General features: G+C 43.1%; 1 protein-coding gene across 5 annotated transcripts in view; it reads left to right on the top strand.

Moving 5' to 3' along the window:
• The window catches only part of Ext2 (exostosin glycosyltransferase 2), a 133,197-nt gene that overhangs the window by 53,989 nt on the left and 60,530 nt on the right, over positions 1 to 18,678 (top strand). For all 5 annotated transcript variants that reach the window (NM_001107751.2, NM_001399506.1, XM_087651911.1 and 2 more), the window contains 1 exon segment: positions 12,993 to 13,124. In NM_001107751.2, coding sequence (NP_001101221.1) covers positions 12,993 to 13,124 — 132 coding nt within the window.

The raw sequence follows: 18,678 nt of genomic DNA, 5'->3' as shown, positions 1-18,678 counted from the left end.
AAAGGGAAGCTGTGTGGTATGTCATATGAGGTGGGGTGTGCTGGCACTGAGACACTTTAGGAACTCTCTGGACTGTGCTAGGGAGACATGGGCTGACAGTGATGTTCATTCAGCACCAGGAACATGGATTCAAGGAGGGGTGGGGTTCAGAGACAGCTAACAGAAGGGCTGGGGCTGGAGAAACAGAGTTAAAGCAACATGCTCTGGCACCTGAGAGGAAGGTATGGACAAACATGATTCCCAGGAAGGGTGGGAAGGAGAAAAGGGGGGATTATTTAATAGGCCGTGTGATTCGTAACTGTGTTGGTTTAATATTTTTTCACTACCTGTGTGCCAACTTGGTAGACTATTAATAATGTTGAACGGCAGGATGGTTTGCATCGATGGTTCAATGGCTCTGGTATAAAGTGAGCATGAGAACCTGCGTTTGGACCCCAGTGCCCACGTAAAAGCCATGCATGCAGCTTTGCCTCACTGCTCAGGGTATGGATCCAAGAGGAAACTCGGGCTTGCTGTCCAGCTGACCTAGCCAAAACGACGAGCTGTAGCTTCAGTAAGAAACCCTGTCTGAAAGGGTCAGATAGAGAGGTGCCTGAAGACGACATGCTAAGGTCATGGCCTGGAATGCACACGTGTGGATGAGTTCTCACATGCATGTGCACAAATACCCACAAAACAAGAAAAAAGAAAGAGAAGGAGAGAGGGGCAGCACAGTCGCAGCAGATGCCCAGAAAGGATTCTAAACTCTAACGTACGTTCAGGGTTATAGAAATGCAAGGTAAGAAATGTGAGATCAAATCCTAAGAGAAACTGATTCATAGCAAGAATTATTGGCTGCATGTGGTGCTTACCTACCTATATTCCAGAACTTGATTGGCTGAGGTAGGAGGTTGCTAAGTTCAAAGCTAGCCTGGCCATCAGAGCAAAGGCTCCATGTTGTATGTCAGCTCCTAGGAGAGCAAAGTATTTGGTTAGCAAGGTGTGGTCCCTTGAGTCCTGCCCTCAGCTGCGCCTGCATTAAAATGGTTCTCAGCTGTTCTCTGGAGCAACAGGGTCTCTTAAAATAGTCATTGCCGTGGGGCCTGGTTCGTCCTCTGCTGTTGCCGGGGAGAGATGGTTGTAGTGTTAAGGTTAAAATTCTATCTCCTGCTTCTGTTCCAGTTTCCTGGAACTTGGGGCTTTGCTCCAGGGGAAGTTTGGGGCTCCAGCGTGCAGAAGCTTTGAGAACCAAGGGAATCCCCCACCTTAAAAGCATGGCCCTTTCTCAGAAGCCTGCTTCTGTGCAGGGCTGGCAAAGTTTATTTGCACTGTGCACCTGCTGCCAGTATCAGTCCCTACAGCTTATCTTGTTCTCCCCTGAGGTCACAGGGGACAGAGCAGGTGCTGAGGTTTGCAGACAATGAAGTGTCTGAGAGCCTCCAGATGCTTTCAGGGAAGATGTGAACCTCAAAGTATGGATAGCTTTTTCTCTTTAAATTATGTTTCTTTTAGAGCAGTTTTAGGTTCATAACACAGTTGAGTAGAATATATAGAGTTCCCATATAGCCTTTCCTTATTAACAGCCTCTCCCACTCCAGCACCCCAATCCCAGCAGGCACTCCTCACCCACACAGCATACTCTAGGAAAGCACCCTCTCGAAGAGTCTGAAGTTTAGCCAGGCCTCAGCCTTGACTGCCCATCATATGGGTTTGAATAACCATTGCCAAATCATTTTCATTACCAAATCAACGAGCTAAAATCATCTGTCCTCGACTGCTGTGGTGGTGCACACCTTTAATCCCAGTACTGGGGAAGCATAGGCAGGTAGATCTCTGTGAGTGCTAGTCAGCCTATTCTGCATAGCAGGTTCTAGGCCAGCCATGGCTGGCTATACAGTGAGACCCTGCCTCAAATCAATCAATCAGTTAATTGATCGATTGATGGATTGATCAATCAATAAAACTTGTAAAAAATGTAATAAAAGAGAATTAACCCTCCCTCTCTGAGCAACCGCCAACTCTCAGTATTGCCTTAGCTGGGGGTCATGGTCATGCACTCCTCCTGCCCCATGTTGACTTGTGTGGGCCAGCACGGGCGCTGGTGAGCGCCATAGAGCAGAGCCTCTTCCTTGTCCTGCCTACACCGGTTGGGAGAGATGGCTGACTGTGCTTCGTTCTGTTTTGTTCCTATTGTTATTGTTTCATTTCTTTTCCTCATATACATTTTATTAAAGTTGCAACTTAATAAACTAAATTCACTCCCATAAAATATGAATCGCCATAAGTCTTGATAAATAGTGTTGTGCCATCATAACAAAGATAATAGAATATTTTCACTATCCCCAGAAATTCCCTTATGCCTTTTTCCTGTCAATTAACACACACACACACACACACACACACACACACACACACACACACACCATCACTCCTCCCCCACAGCTTTGTTCACAGTCTCTGATAGCCAGTGACAACCATCAGTATTTTTATTTGTCTTTCCAGGTCTCATGTTAATAGAATTATAGAGTTCAGTACTACATGACTCCAACCATGTGACATTTTCTCTAGAAACTAAAGACCATAGATGTCTGTTCTGTTTCTGGGTTTGTTTGATATCATTTTTATTTTCCTTCTTCTCTTTTGCCTTTGGAGTTTTATTTAAACACACACAGGTACCAAGGATTCCCTGTGCTGGTCTTACATGCATCTGTGAGCTGACCAGTGTGAATGCTGAGAACCAAGTGCTGGGGCCTGCAGCAGCCCAGGCCCTCAGCCACAGCCCCACCTTTTCTTTTGGGGTTTCAGTGTAACTTTTTATGCTGTCACGTTAGCTGTGATTTGCTTGTTTGTTGTTCTTAATTCTGGTTTGCTCTTCAGGGTGTGTTTTTAACTAACCCTGCACCATAACACACAGAGCACAGATCCTTAAAGAACAAGCACTCCACATCCCCTCCCTGATGCCATTTTTAAAATTAGCTTATACATCAGGATATCCATATGCGTGTATAACCAGATGCATCACCGGGTTCTCTGCCTCCAACAGGCTGGCCAGAGCAGAGAGCAGGAAATGACCACTCGCTCGCTTGTTCGTTTGCCTCTGCCCAGCTCAACCTCTCCACTCACGTGTGCAGAAGCCCGGTCTTAGGGAACTAAGATGTGGCTGGAGGCTCAGAGAACACTCCCCTGCCCCACGTCTTGTTACCACAGGCCTATCCCGAGTTCTTCTCCCTCAGGTCACCATGCCTGGACCACAACAAGTGTGTAAAGCCTTCACAAGACAAAAACGGTGGAAGAGACTGAAAAACATTCATGACAGAATTGGGCACGGGAGGGATGATGGAAGTATCAGAACTGTAATTTAAAATAATATTCAATGATACGGCAAAGTCCCTAATGGCCAAAGTAGACAGCACAGTAGAAGTAATGGAGGGCGGGAAGATGTCTCAGTCAGCAGTGCTCACTATGCAAGCATGAGGACCTCGTCAGAGTCCCAGAACCCAGGTGTGACAGCAAGACGTGGCATTCCTGGGATTTACTAGGTAGCCTTCTCAGCCAGCTCCAGGTCTGTAAGAGACTCAAAAACAAAATGTTAGTGCAAATAACCTTTTCCTCCCCTGCATTGCTTCTGTCAAGTTATTCTATCAGGCAACAGAAATGAAGCTAGGACACGCTCCCTGCTCCTGCCCAGAAGCCCCAAGGGGTGTCTGATGTTCACTCTGAGACTCAGCAGACTACAGAGATTAGTAAGACTCACAAGTGCAGAACTCTGTAGCTGTGTTTCTGCAGATAACTGTCTCTCAGCTCAGGTCTCCCACTTGGCACTGAACTGCAGAAGGCTCTTTACAGCACACTGGGGCTCTGTTTCCATATATTGTTGTCTTCAGTTTGGGGGAGGTGGCTGTCCTGCCACCTCATTTGCCTGGAGGATAGAAAAAAACGTTGATTTTTTTTTTTAAAGTTTGTTCAAGATTTTACTTGTGTGAGGACAGAGTAGAGGTGTCTAAGCTCCTTAAATGCTGGTTTGGAAGCTGGTAGTCCCTCAGAGAGGATTTGGGAAGATGAAAGAGAAAGCAGACAATATTTAAAAGGAAGAAGGACTCCCAAAGAAAGTAATTATCTTGAGTCCGTGGGACAGAATGTGTGCATGCATGTGAGTGTGTGTCTGTGATATGACTTAGGGCCATATTTGGGCAGACAGATAGTAGGGATTTTGAATGCCAGGTAAGTCTTTTTTTAAAAAAATTTTTATAGATATATTTCTTTACTTACATTTCAAATGTTATTCCCCTTCCCAGTTTCTTGTTCATAAGCCTCCATACCCTCCCCACACCCTCCCCTTCCCCCATACGGGTATTCCCCCCCCCATACATCCCCCTTACTGCCCCCCCATAGTCCTCTGCCCTGGGGGTCAAACCTTGGCAGGACCAAGGGCTTCCTCTTCCATTGGCGCCTCAACAAGGCTATTCTCTGCTACATATGCAGCTGGAGCAATGGGTCAGTCCATGTATAGTCTTTCTGTAGTGGTTTAGTCCCTGGAAGCTCTGGTTGGTTGGCATTTCTTATGGGGTTGCAAGCTCCTTCAGTTCTTTCAATCCTTCCTCTAATTCCCTCCAAGGGGGGTCCTGTTCTCAGATCAGTGCTTTGCTGCTAGCATTGACCTCTGTATTGGACAGGCTCTGGATGTGTCTCTCAGGTGAGATCTATATCCGGTCCCTTTCAGCATGCATTTTCTAGCTTCATCAATCTTATCTAGTTTTGGTGGCTGTATATATATATATGGGCCACATGTGGGGCAGGCTCTGAATGGCCGTTCCTTGAATTGCTGCTCTAAACTTTGCTTCCATATCCCCTCCTATGGATATTTTTTTTCCCTTTTAAGAAGGAGTGGGAGCATCTGCATTTTGGTCATCCTTCTTCTTGAGCTTCCTGTGGTCTGTGGATTGCATTTTGGGTAATTTGAGTTTTTTGGCTAATATCCACTTATCAATGAGTGCATACCAAGTGTGTTTTTCTGTGATTGAGTAACCTCACTCAGGATATTTTCTAGTTCACTCCATTTGCCTATGAATTTCATGAAGTCATTGTTTTTGATAGCTAAGAAGTATTCCATTGTGTAGATGTACCACATTTTCTGTACCCGTTCCTCTGTTGAAGGGCATCTGGGTTCTTTCCAGCTTCTGGCTATTATAAATGGGTTGCTATGAACATAGTGGAATATGTGTCTTTGTTGTGCGTTGGGGCATCTTTTGGGTATATGCCCAGGAGAGGTATAGCTGAGTCCTCGGTTAGTGCAATGTTCAATTTTCTGAGGAACCTCCAGACTGATTTCCAGAGTGGTTGTACCAGTTTGCAATCCCACCAACAATGGAGGAGTATTCTTCTTTCTCTACATCCTCACCAGCATCTGCTGTCACCTGAGTTTTTTAGCTTAGCCATTCTGACTGATATAAGGTAGAATTTCAGGGTTGTTTTGATTTGCATTTCCCTGATGACTAAGAATGTTGAACATTTTTCTTTAGGTGCTTTTTGGCCATTCAATAATCCTCAGCTGAGAATGTTTTGTTTAGCTCTGTACCCTATTTTTTAATAGGGTTATTTGTCTCCCTGTGGTCTAACTTCTTGAGTTCTTTGTGTATTTTGGTTATTAGCCCTCTATCAGATGCAGGATTGGTAAAGATCTTTTCCCAATCTGTTGATTGCTGTTTTGTCCTAATGACAGTGTCTTTTGCCTTACAGAAGCTTTGCAGTTTTATGAGGTCCCATTTGTCGATTCTTGATCTTAGAGCATAAGCCATTGGTGTTTTGTTCAGGAAATTTTCCCCAGTGCCCATGTGTTTGAGACTCTTCCCCACTTTTTCTTCTATTAGTTTGAGTGTATCTGGTTTGATGTGGAGGTCCTTGATCCACTTGGACTTAAGCTTTGTACAGGGTGATAAGAATGGATCGATTTGCATTCTTCTACGTGCTGACCTCCAGTTGAACCAGCACCATTTGTTGAAAATGCTATCTTTTTTCCATTGGATGGTTTTAGCTCCTTTGTCAAAAATCAAGTGACCATAGGTGTGTGGGTTCATTTCTGGGTCTTCAATTCTGTTCCACTAATCTATCTGCCTGTCTCTGTACCAATACCATGCAGTTTTTATCACTATTGCTCTGTAATACTGCTTGAAGTCAGGGGTGGTGATTCCCCCAGAAGTTCTTTTACTGTTGAGTATAGTTTTTGTTATCCTGGGTTTTTTGTTATTCCAAATGAATTTGGAAATTGTTTTTTCTATCTCTATAAAGAATTGAGTAGGAATTTTGATTGCTTTTGGCAAAATGGCCATCTTTACTATATTAATCTTGCCAATCCATGAGCATGGGAGATCTTTCCATCTTCTGAGCTCTTCCTCAATTTCTTTCTTCAGAGACTTGAAGTTCTTGTCATACAGATCTTTCACTTGCTTGGTTAAACTCACACCAAGATATTTTATATTATTTGAGACTATTCTGAAGGGTGTCATTTCCCTAATTTCTTTCTCAGCCTGTTTATCCTTTGAGTAGAGGAAGACGACTGATTTGTTTGAGTTAATTTTATACCCCGGCACTTTGCTGAAGTTGTTTATCAGGTTAAGTAGTTCTCTGGTGGAACTTTTGGGGTCACTTAAGTACACTATCATATCATCTGCAAGTGGTGATATTTTGATTTCTTCCCTTCCAATTTGTATCCCTTTAACCTCCTTTTGCTGTATGATTGCTCTAGTTAGGACTTCGAGTACTATATTGAATAAGTAGGGAGAGAGTGGGCAGTCCTGTCTAGTCCCTGATTTTAGTGGGATTGCTTCAAGTTTCTTTCCATTTAGTTTAATATTAGCTACTGGTTTGCTGTATATGGCTTTTACTATGTTTAGGTATGGACCTTGAATTCCTGTTCTTTCCAGGACTTTTATCATGAAGGGGTGTTAAATTTTGTCAAATGCTTTCTCAGTATCTAATGAAATGATCATGTGGTTCTTATCTTTGAGCTTGTTTATATAGTGGATTACATTGATGGATTTTCATATATTAAACCATCCCTGCATCCCTGGGATGAAGCCTACTTGATCATGATGGATGATCGTTTTGATGTGTTCTTGGATTCAGTTTGCAAGAATTTTATTGAATATTTTTGCGTCAATATTCATAAGGGAAATTGGTCTGAAATTCTCTTTCTTTGTTGTGTCTTTGTGTGGTTTGGTATAAGAGTAATTGTGGCTTCATAGAAGGAATTGGGTAGCGCTCCGTCTGTTTCTATTTTGTGGAATAGTTTGGACAGTATTGGTATAAGGTCTTCTATGAAGGTCTGGTAGAATTCTTCACTAAACCTATGTGGTCCTGGGCTCTTTTTGGTTGGGAGACTTTTAATAACTGCTTCTATTTCTTTAGGAGTTATGGGGTTGTTTAGATGGTTTATTTGTTCCTGATTTAACTTTGGTACCTGGTATCTGTCTAGAAAATTGTCCATTTCCTCCAGATTTTCTAGTTTTGTTGAATATAGGCTTTTGTGGTAGGATCTAATGATTTTTTAAATTTCTTCAGATTCTGTTGTTATGTCTCCCTTTTCATTTCTGTTTTTCTTAATTTGGATATACTCTCTGTGACCTCTGGTTAGTCTAGCTAAGAGTTTATCTATCTTGTTGATTTTCTCAAAGAACTAGCTCCTGATTTTGTTGATTCTTTGTATAGTCCTTTTCGTTTCTACTTGGTTGATTTCAGCCCCGAGTTTGATTATTTCCTGCCTTCTACTCCTCTTGGGTTTATTTATTTCTTTTTGTTCTAGATCTTTTAGGTGTTCGGTCAAGCTGCTGACATATGCTGTCTCCTGTTTCTTTTTGCAGGCACTCAGAGCCATGAGTTTTCTTCTTAGCACAGCTTTCATTGTGTCCCATAAGTTTGGGAATGTTGTTTCTTCATTTTCACTAAATTCTAAGAAGTCTGTAATTTCTTTCTTTATTTCTTCCTTGACCAAGTTGTCATTGAGTGCCAGGTAAGTCTTAGGGTACAGAGAGAGAGAGACACTCAACAATGAAGAGCAGAGGAAACAGGAAATTTGGGTGTAGTGTCAGGTGTGGGAAGATCTTCAAGGATTACGTGGTTCTAGCTCCATTTAAAGATACCGCACTGAGACCCAGGAAGTCAAGCAGCTCATCAGTGTTCTGGGAAGAATTTAATGGCAGAGCTCAAGTTAGATGTCTCACACTGTTTCCATTACCTTCGTCAAGTTGATGACGCAACAGGAATCTAAACTGTGATTGCTCTTGATAAAATCTCAATCTCACACGATCTACCTCATTGATTATGAGTTTCTTGGGACCCTCTGTGTTTGACACACTGGACTCATTTACTCACTCTTGAATGCGTGGGGTCTTTGCACTCAGTTTGGACACTGTGACTTTGTTAATGATACTGTCCTGGTGAGGTGTTTAAGAAACATGTTCTGTTTCCTTAATGACCTTCAGAGTTGTATGTCCTGGTGAAAACTTATGATGTTAAAGGCAACCTAAATTATGGGAAGCCTGACTGTGGTTTTGTTTCCCCTTCCCGTAGGCTCGTTAGCCTGACAGTGATGAACAGAAATGAGTTGGTGGACAGGAGCAGGTGACTGCTGCCTTCCCAGGCCTGTCTGGAAGCCAAACAAGAAGACATTCTACTTAATAGATTCCAAGCCCCATATTTTTCTACATCTAACCATCATTGTCTCTGGGGGTGCAGAAATGGCTCAGTTCTTAAGAGCACAGACTGCTGGCTCTGGCAGAAGACCCAGGTTTGATTACATCAGGCCACTCACAAATGCCTGAAATTCCAGGTTCAGGGAGATCTGATGCCCTCTTCTGGTCTATGTAGTACGTACACTCACATACATATACCCTTATCCCTATACTTAATTAAAAATAACATCACTGACATCAAGAGTATGTTGTTATAATTTTAGCTCTATTTCATAATTTAATTGAAGATCTTTTTTGTCCCTGGTGTTATATAAAATAACAGTGCATATTAAAATCAGTGATTTGTTCTATGTGAACACAGGAGTCCTAAAAATACTACTACCAAGCAAACTGAGCAGTAGAGGGAACAGGTTGGTAGGTCATGACAAAATGAAGGCAGGAAGGTAAGATTAGTTAACATTGAGTGAGTTGAGTCAGTACAAACTACTGAATTAACACAGTAAAGGAGGCCCTCATAAGATCACCTTATAAAGCAAGGGAAATCATTGGACAAAAATCCGGCAATTTAGACTGAGAGAAATAGCTCAGTTGTTAAGATCACAGTCCACTGTTGCAGGAGATCCATGTTCAGTCACCCACATGGCAGCTCACAACCTCTGTAACTCCAGTGCCAGGAGATCCTGAACCCTCTTCTGGCTGTTACACATACCTGGCATACACGTAGTGCACAGACATACCTGCAGATAAAGCACTCACACATATACATTTGAAAAATAACTGATGTTCCCTTTTGATAAAATCTCAATCAAAACAGGGCACCTCTGCAGTTTGCTAAAAATACAGCTCTTCTTGTCTCACATGGCCTTGCAATCTGCAGCAAAGCCATCAGGGAGTCCACCCTCCCTTCCTATACCTTGTCCCTGTCACTTTCAGCATGTTGGCCTCTTCTGCTTAGTTGTCATACCTGCAGTGTCATCTGCAGTCAGCCATGTCTGCATTCTAGCCAGGCATGAGCAAGAAGATCAAGGGCAAAAAATAGAAAGACGACTCACTATAAAGGACTTTGTCCTTCTATGTAGGATTGCACGCACAGCAGAAGACATGGACTAGTGCTGCCTCACACTGTCAGCCATTGCAGAAATAGAACATCATGGTGACCGAGTGTGGAGGAGGAAGCTTTTCACCTCATAGTAGACAAGAAGAAAGTAAGGAGGGGACTAGCGACTCAGAATAGCTTTCAAAGGCATGCCTCTAGTGATATGTTTCCTCCAACCAGGCTCTCCCTCTTAGGTTTCTAGAACCTTCTGAAATAGAACCCCCACTGGAAGCCAACAAGTTTGACACATGAACTTGTAGGGGGTGCTTTATATTTCAAACCATAGCATATGTTTTGGGGAGAACAGCCATGCTCAGCTTACAGCATCCCTGGGGATGGTTTCTGTAAACCTCAGCTTCTAGAATCTTCTCAGCTCCACAGGATAGACACTGTGACCCTTCACCTTACAGATTTAGGAAGCACATAGGTTTAACAGCTGCGAAACACATCAGCTGCCTGTCACTGCCTCCCTCCCAGCACTGGTTCTTATGCAAACCAGTTATTGCTGGTCCTATGGGCATGCATTACTAAAGAACAAAAACATTCCTGCTATTTAATTGATACATAAATGGAAATAACAAGTTCAATTGAGTTCCTGTTTACTTATGATAGTTTTTCATGTATGTTGTACATATATGCATGTTTACATGTATGTTAGCAAATGTGTTCATGCACCCGTGTGTGCAGCTAGAAGGTGGCATCCAGTGTCTTCCTCAGTCAGTCAACACATTATTTATTGAGACAGCCTTTTGCCGAAACCAGAATTCCTGATTCTACTCAGTCTATTCAGCCAGCTCACCCAGGGATCCTCTGTTCACCTCCTGAGAGCTGGGAGTATAGCTGGCCATCACTCCTGCCTGGCTTTCACCTGGGTGCTGGGGCTCCAAATCCAGTCCTTAGGGCTGCACAGCAACTGCTTTGACTCGTGTCCCCAGGCTCCTGGTTGGGTCGTTTATAGTCTTGTCCCTCTCAGAGTTTCGAGTGTGTAAGTGTCTGGAATGTGGTGATCTTATACTGTGAAGTCTGAATGCTCTACTCGCTTAGTATTATCTGGTTAAATGTCTAATCGTGATCTTATTGATCTGATCTATTCCCGCATGACTAACTTCCCCCGTACAGCCACCAGGAGCATTTACGTGGCTGCTAAAGTCTCCCTCCCTCAAACTTCTAGGATAGCTAGAAAGGTAGTTCATAGATTTCTTGGAGACGAGGTGACATAGTATTTGTGTTTGCTCTTGGGAAGAGAACATTGTCCACGTGATTGAAACCTCCCTGTCTCTGTGGACAGGTAGCTGACAGAGAGGCCTGGTGGGGCTGTAACTTATGCCTTCTCAGCTCTTACCATCAAGGTCCTGCAGAAGCAATTAAGCCTAAGAAGCTCACTTATTCTCAGGCTGAGACACTTGAGTTGTGATTATTGGCAGAGCTTGCTTCCTCTCTAAGTGAATTGCTGTTTGTGAGCTGGGGGAATGACTGGAGGCATCGTGAGTTAGAGGCTGTGTTCCACAGTTGGCCGTTGGCCAGCATTCAGGTGCACATATGCATATGTGCACAGGTATAGAGACAGGCAGACACTTGACGTCTTCCTCTGGCCTCTGCCTGGCACATGTACTTTCTTTCCCATAGCACATTCACATGCACATCACACACACAAAATGATAAACAAATGTTTTAAAAAGAAATAAAAACCATAGAAAATATGATGGAGAAAAAGAAAAAAATAACAAAAATATTCATTCTAAAATGAATCTTCAAATTGACTACATGTCAGAAAGACAAGCACCCAGAGAGAATGCACTGACAGGTTAAGGATGGGATAAGGGGCTTCATTCCACAGTTTTATCTCAGGAAATCTAACAATCTAAATGGGATAAGATCTTCCTTGGAAAATGGTCCTTTTTAAAGCTCACACATCCAGATTCTCATTGTTCTATGTCTGCATAGAGAAATCAGTAACTTTAAGACATGCAGCCTGGGACCTGAGAATGCTGAAAAAGGAGAATTGCAAGTTTGGGCTGCAGAATGAGATGCTGTCTCAAGTATTATAAAATAATGCCAGGCACAGGGACACATGCCCATAACCCTAGCATTAGGTAGGCTAAAAAGGAGGTTTGGGAGTTGAAGGCCAATTTGGGCTATATCGTGAGACACTGACTCAAATGAAGAAGGAAAAGTAACAAATAAAACGTGGCACACATACTCCCAAGAAACCTCCCCCAGCTGTGTCTTCCAAACCCTTTAAGGAAGAAAAGCAATGACAAATTTGCATTAAATTCAGAGAGAGAGAGACAGAGACAGAGAGAGAGTTTCAGTTCATTTTGTGAGGCCAGCCATACCTTCATTACAGTATACAATTTAGGTGTTTCAAGTAACAGCAAATAAGTGACAAGAGAATATTTGTCATCATTTGATGCCAATTGAATGTATTCAAGAGTGAACTTGAGGGAAATCTGAGTCATGGGTGCCTTTAAAGGAGTGAGATGCTGGCTAGACATGGCGTAGGGTATCTGGGGTGCTAGAATGCTCCTTGCCTTGCCAGGGCTGTCCTTAGAAGTTGCATAGACATAAACGTTCATTTACCCATGCACACAAGACTTCTAACATACTCTCTATATGTTATATCTAAGGGATTTTATCCATTTTCATGTGCGCAGTATGCATGTTTATCTGTGTGTGTGAGTGCTTGCATGTGTACATATGAATGCACAAGGTTGAGATGAGGAATCAGTCTTCATTGCTTTTCTACTGTATTCTTTTGAGTCAGGGTCTCTCAGTCAAACCTAGAGCTCACTGATATGACCAGTCTTGTTAGCCATCTTGCTCCAGGGATCTCCTTTCTCCAGTTTCTGATCCTGGGATTATGTGTAGGCTCCATGCCCACCTCGCATTTATATATATGCTTATTTGGCAAGGGCATTAACCATAGACAGGGCTATCTCAGCCTTGTAAAAAACCTTTTAAAAAAGACTCTGAACATGGCCAGACATAACACATAGTACTTTCATCATCACAGGCCCCTCTTCTATTACAAAAACTCTGTGTACTTCCCTGGTTTCTATTCTATTCTGACTGCCATCAATAAAGACACACCTCTGACAGAGCTGGTGTGGTAGCAGGGAGCACCCTTCACCCCAGAATAAAGGAATCACCTAGCCCTAGAGTGATTATGACAGGGCATCTGGTCCCCTACATCCCACTGGCTCACCTGCATCTTGTTGTTTTCTTTGTAGGCACGATGGTTCTGGGAGGCATACTTTCGGTCCATTAAAGCCATCGCCCTGGCCACCCTACAGATCATCAATGACAGGATCTATCCATATGCAGCCATTTCCTATGAAGAGTGGAATGACCCTCCTGCTGTGGTAAGTGAGTTCCTGTGCTAGCCACATGATCCATTGGAATGGGAGAAAGGAATGTGTATAACCCAGGAAGAGGATATTTGAATACTACTGTCTCAGAAGAACATTGGGGGCTCCCAACTTATAAACACTAAATGTCATGAAAGGTCAGCTAAGTCCTGATATGGTAATACTAGGGATTTCGGGACACCATTCTTTTCTTTTTTTTTTTTTTTTCATTCTTTTCTTTAAACAGGTCTTTCAATCTAAATGCAGAGGAACAGTAGAGCTAACCCATACCACTGGATTAACAGACAGCTACAGACTATGCCATCCAACAGATAACAGAGTACACATCTCAGCAGCCCATAGAACCTTCTCTACTGTCACATTAGGTGTCACTGAGCAAGCAAGCCTTGGCAGATGCAGAAAGCTGAAGCAATTCTACCCTCTTAGACAACAGAACAGAACTAGAAATCAACAAGAGAAACTACAGAGAGTACACAAACACTTGCCAGTTGAACAGTGTACTCCCTAGTTAACAGTGAGTTATTGAGGGGGTGAGGGAGGCAGATGAACGTTCTTACACTCGGATGAAAAGGTGGCATAGCCTACCAAGCTTCTGGGAAAGAGAGGGAGCCAGTCACAGCAGTTCATGGTCAAATTATGAAAAAGAAATAAATGGTCTAGTATGACAGCTCAGCAGTTAAGAGCGCTTCCAGAGGCACCAGTTCAATTCCCGAACCTAAACAGTAGCTCACAACCTTTGTAACTCTGGGCCCGGGGGATCTGACGCTCTCTTCTGGCCTCTACAGGCACCAGCGACCAGTAATACACCTAATAATTAGGAATACACCAGTTACACTTATTAATACACACACATGCACACAGGCAGAATATGTATACATCTAAAGTAAAGTAAAATTTTTAAAAATCAGAGCAATCTTAAATAAATTACCTAATGGTGTCTAAAGGTTCTAGAAATACAAGAAGCAAACCTAAATGCACTGTGGCCGGATATCACAAAGATCAGGTTGGAAGGTAATTAACTAGAAAGTGGAAGAACAACTTCCAGAGTTGAAGAGCTGATTCTTCGAACAGATGAACAAGGTTGACAAAGCTCTGACCGAACTAGCAGAGGAAAGAACAGAGCAGCACCGACAGGTTAGAGACGAAGGGAGTTGTTACAGCAGAGTCCGTTGAAATCCGGAGAATCACTAGAGAATATTGTGGAAACTTTTCAAAAAGCGAAAAATCTGCACATAGTGGATAGATCCCTAAGTATATATCACCCACTGAAATGAAATAGTCTAAGAATACAAAGACAAATTAAACAGACCTGTAAGAAGCAGCACAATTGAGTAGCAATGAAGTCTTCCCAAGGGAAAGGCCAGGATGGGGCAGGTTCACTCCTGCGTGCGAGCAACCCTTTAAGGAAGAGCTTACACGGAACTCACACTGTGCTATAAAATTGAAAATGAAGGAACACTGCCAAACATTCTGTGAAGCCAGTATTATCCTGATACCATACCAGATAAGCACCCAAAACTACAGATCGACTTCCATGGCTGGATAAAAAAAATTTTCAACAAAATACTTACAAACCAAATTCAAGAGGACATTAATATCATACATCACAACAAACTTGGTTCCATCCCAGGGATACAAGGTTAGTTCAGCATTCACGAACAAACAAGTGTTACACATCAGATGAATAGACTTCAAGACAGAAACCACATGATCTTCTCAGTGAATAAGGGACAGGCATTTGACAAAGTTCAGATGGCTTCATGATAAAAGTCCTGAAGGAGATAGGACCAGAAAGAAGTTACCTCAGTATAGTAAAGGCAGAAGTAAAGTCAAGGCAAGTATAGTTTGGAGGCGAACAGCCAGCCAGCATTATGCCGAGCAGGCAGTATTTCCCCAGACCCTGAATGAGACCGGTGCCCACTCTTCACTCCCCCGCACTAGAGCTAAAGCAATAAGGCAAGACAGAGAAGTGAAAGGGACGCAGTAGGAAACTGTCCCCATTTGCTGACACTGTGGTCCTACTTAAAAGAGTCTGTGGACACCAGAAAGCTCTTAGGTCACATAAATATTTTCAGCAAAGTGACAGGGCTCAAAATCAACCTAGAGAAATGAAAAGCTTTTCTGTCTCAGTGACTAACTTCTCAAGGCGAAACCAGGAGAAAAGTTTCTTTCACGATAGCTCCAGTCAGTCCCCTAACCAAGGAGGAGAAAGATCTCTATAGTACACTCTGAGGATACTGATGGAAGAAGAGGACAGTAGGCAAGGGAACCATGTTGATACTCGTAGACTGAAGCATTACTTAGAGTAATCCAAAGACAATACAGTCCCACAGAAATTCCAGTGTCAGGCTCCATACAACTAGAAAAGGAAATAAGCCCTGAAATTCTCATGGAAGCACAAAAACACAGAGAGCCAAGAAAATCCTAAACACAAAAACTGGTGCCAGACCTGTTACATACATGTAGAACTTGATTTGAGATTACACTGCCGAGCCAATGGTGGAAAGACAGTGTGGTACTGGCACAAAGGGAGACGCACACACTAGTGCAATAGAATACATGACCACTTACTTTTTTGATAACAGTGTCAAGACCACACAGCACATGAAAGACAGCCACAGAGAGACATGGGAACAGGGGACTTGGGAGCCTCAAGGGCACTGTAGCAGGAAGAGGAAGCATTTGAGAGGAAGGAGATGAAGCCTGAGGACTGGGTCACAAAACACCCATAACTTAACTGAGGTGTCAGTGCTTTGTATAGATGATAAGAAACCACCACAGCATTAACAGAGCAAGAAAACATTTGGGATCAAAAAATAAGTGTGGAGGACTGGTGTGCATAATGATGGGACAGCATCGGAGACAACTTGAGGAACCCAGGAGAGGGTTAGTCCAGGTGGATTGGAGCCATGTCTGGGGAGATTGATTGTTCTCTCTGGAGAGCCAGAGACATTGTTTACTCTGAGGGGCTATCTCAGTCTGGCTTCAGTCTGCCTACCTAGCCTTCTCTCCTGATTGTTTTGAGGAGTTCAGTGTGCCTTTCTTTGCCATCAGCCCCTCTTCCTAGGGACCGCCATACATCCTTCCTCTACAAGGCCTTGCAGATCCCCACACAGGAAGCACAACCTCTGAAAGTGTGGAATCTGTTTCTTCCCATTACCTAACACACATGGACGCATAATTTCCTCTGAGGTTTTAAGCAGTTGCAGGACTCACATGCCAGTATGATAGCCATTATTTTGGTCATCCCCCACATACCACCTGCTAAGAATGTAGGGAAGTGATAGATGTCCTCTGTAGTCTCACGGTGCATACATAACGCCTGTGGCCTGTGCTGGTCACATAATTGACAGGTTGTGTAAACAGGTGAGGACGTGGGCTTCACACTGCCGGTAAAGTCCCATGGGAGCCACGAGCCCCTCAGTGTGGAACCTAACTCCTGAACTAGCATATGGTGCAGGTTTGAGCAGAAGATTCTCACGTGTGCTCGTCTGTAGAATGCAAGCAAGTGCTACTCAGCAAACTGTCTGGGAATTAGGGACTTCACCCTGTGTGTTTATCTAGAGCTCTAAGAATAAATGATTGGAGTTTCAGTTCTCTTTTTGCATGTATAGACTAAGGGAAAATGTGGAAGTGTTTTTAGAATGGGTATGCTTGGAGTTTAAGGCAGAATGGTCAGAGAGGAACCCAGAGCTTGGTGAAGAACATGAGTGCATAAATCTAGGTGCATATCCAGAAATGCATTTGATAGTTTTCATTTGGTTCTTTCTTAAGTACCTGTTCAGGACACTTTGGTGTTCATCACCTCTGTAGTCAGACAGGTGATGAGTTCCTGATTTACAGCCCAGGGCTGCTCACTTCTGAGTCTTCGGTGGAAGCCGTAGGTGGGAGGCTGGGTAGCAATGATTCATGTGGAGTTGACTTCTCCCTCCCCTCAGGAATATTTAACTGACTCTAGATGAGATTACTCTGAGCCCGGCCTGCAGGGGAGTGTCTCCTCTAGATTCCAGCAAATTTACAATGTCAGACACCCGAGGTGGGAGTAGGTGTGGATTGTGGTCAGTAAATCAAGGATGCTCTGGGATACTCAAAGGTGTGCTGCTGGCCTCCCGCCTGCTCTGTGCATGCTCAGACAGGGGAATGAGAGGTGAAAGCCGTATTTTGGATAGATACAGCTGTCTCCATTCAATATAGAAATGGCTGTGGCTCGTGGGTGACAGACATTGAGGGGTGGCCTCCTGGAGCATTCATCACCAGGTGCCTCACTGTTCTAATCAATAGGGTGAGGCCAGTCTCACTGTGTTCCTCTCTCAGGGCCTTCGAGGGTTTGCCACAGACAGCTTTGAGCACTATTGGAAGTAGCATGTCTGCCTACATTAGAGACTATACCTGGGAGAGGACTTCTCACTGAACTCAAGCTGGTTAAGAGGCAAATAGGAATGGAGAGGGGCGGGGGGGAGCACTCAGCCAGTAAGGTGAGGACCAGGGATCAATCCCCTAAACCCCTGGCCTCCACACAAATGTGTGTGCAGGTATACTCCTGAACATTTCCTAGTGTTATTACTGATTAAAAGTTGAAAAAAATATGTCTAACCAAAAAAAAAAAAAGTCTAACACACACACACACACACACACACACACACACACACACACACAGACACTTACACACAGGCACATCAAAAGTTGTTTTTAAAAAGAAAAAATACAGATGTGGTGGGACCGGAAAGATGGCTTAGCATTTTAAGACCACTGACTATTCTTCTAGAGGTCCCGATTTCAATTCTCAGCAACCACATGTGGCACCATTTATGACTAAAGCCCCATGGGATCTGATGCCGCCTTCTAGTGTGCAGGTGTACATACAAAGTACTCAAATATAAAAAATAGATATACAGATATATGTGTGTATAATATATGCATATGTTTATACATCATGAATTAATAAATAAGAGAAAGAAAGAGTGTATGTTTTATCCTGACTTTTCTTAGCTCACCCCAGAGCTCCCTGTTTCTTTTACCTTTCCTATTTGTTTACCCATGATCTGTTTCTGTCTTTGTACTTGCCAGTCAAATGTTATCATCATTTCCCCAAACCCCCTGCCTCGCTTGCTCGATATCCCTGCAACCATTTCTGGTATGGCCAGGCAGCCAGGTTTTTCCCAGACACCATTCCGGGTGCCTGCTCTCAGATATATGAGATGCAGAAGGACAGAGATGGAGACTGAGACAAGGACAGGGTATTATGCTGCATTTGGATTTCTAGCACGTGCTAACGAAACTGAATTGTGTCAATAACATTCTTTTTAAACATTAAAAGTAATATCCTCTTAAAATTGTGAATTTCTTCATTATTTGTCTATAATATGATTTTTATTCCATCTTACCAGTGTTGTGATTTTATTCACTCATTGATTAGATATTTTTTCAAGTTTTAATCAGCAACAACACTAGGAAAGTTTGCCTTCTCTTTTCCTTTCTGCATTTACTATGTCAGATATGCTGGCTAGTTTTATGTCAACCATTTTAGAAAAGAAAATACCCCATCTTG

Source organism: Rattus norvegicus, chromosome 3, assembly GCF_021556685.1.
Source record: "Rattus norvegicus strain SHRSP/BbbUtx chromosome 3, alternate assembly SHRSP_T2T, whole genome shotgun sequence".
Taxonomy (NCBI): Eukaryota; Metazoa; Chordata; class Mammalia; order Rodentia; family Muridae; genus Rattus; species Rattus norvegicus.
The sequence above is the reverse complement of the archived record's forward strand: the minus strand, read 5'-3'. Positions and strand labels throughout refer to the sequence as shown.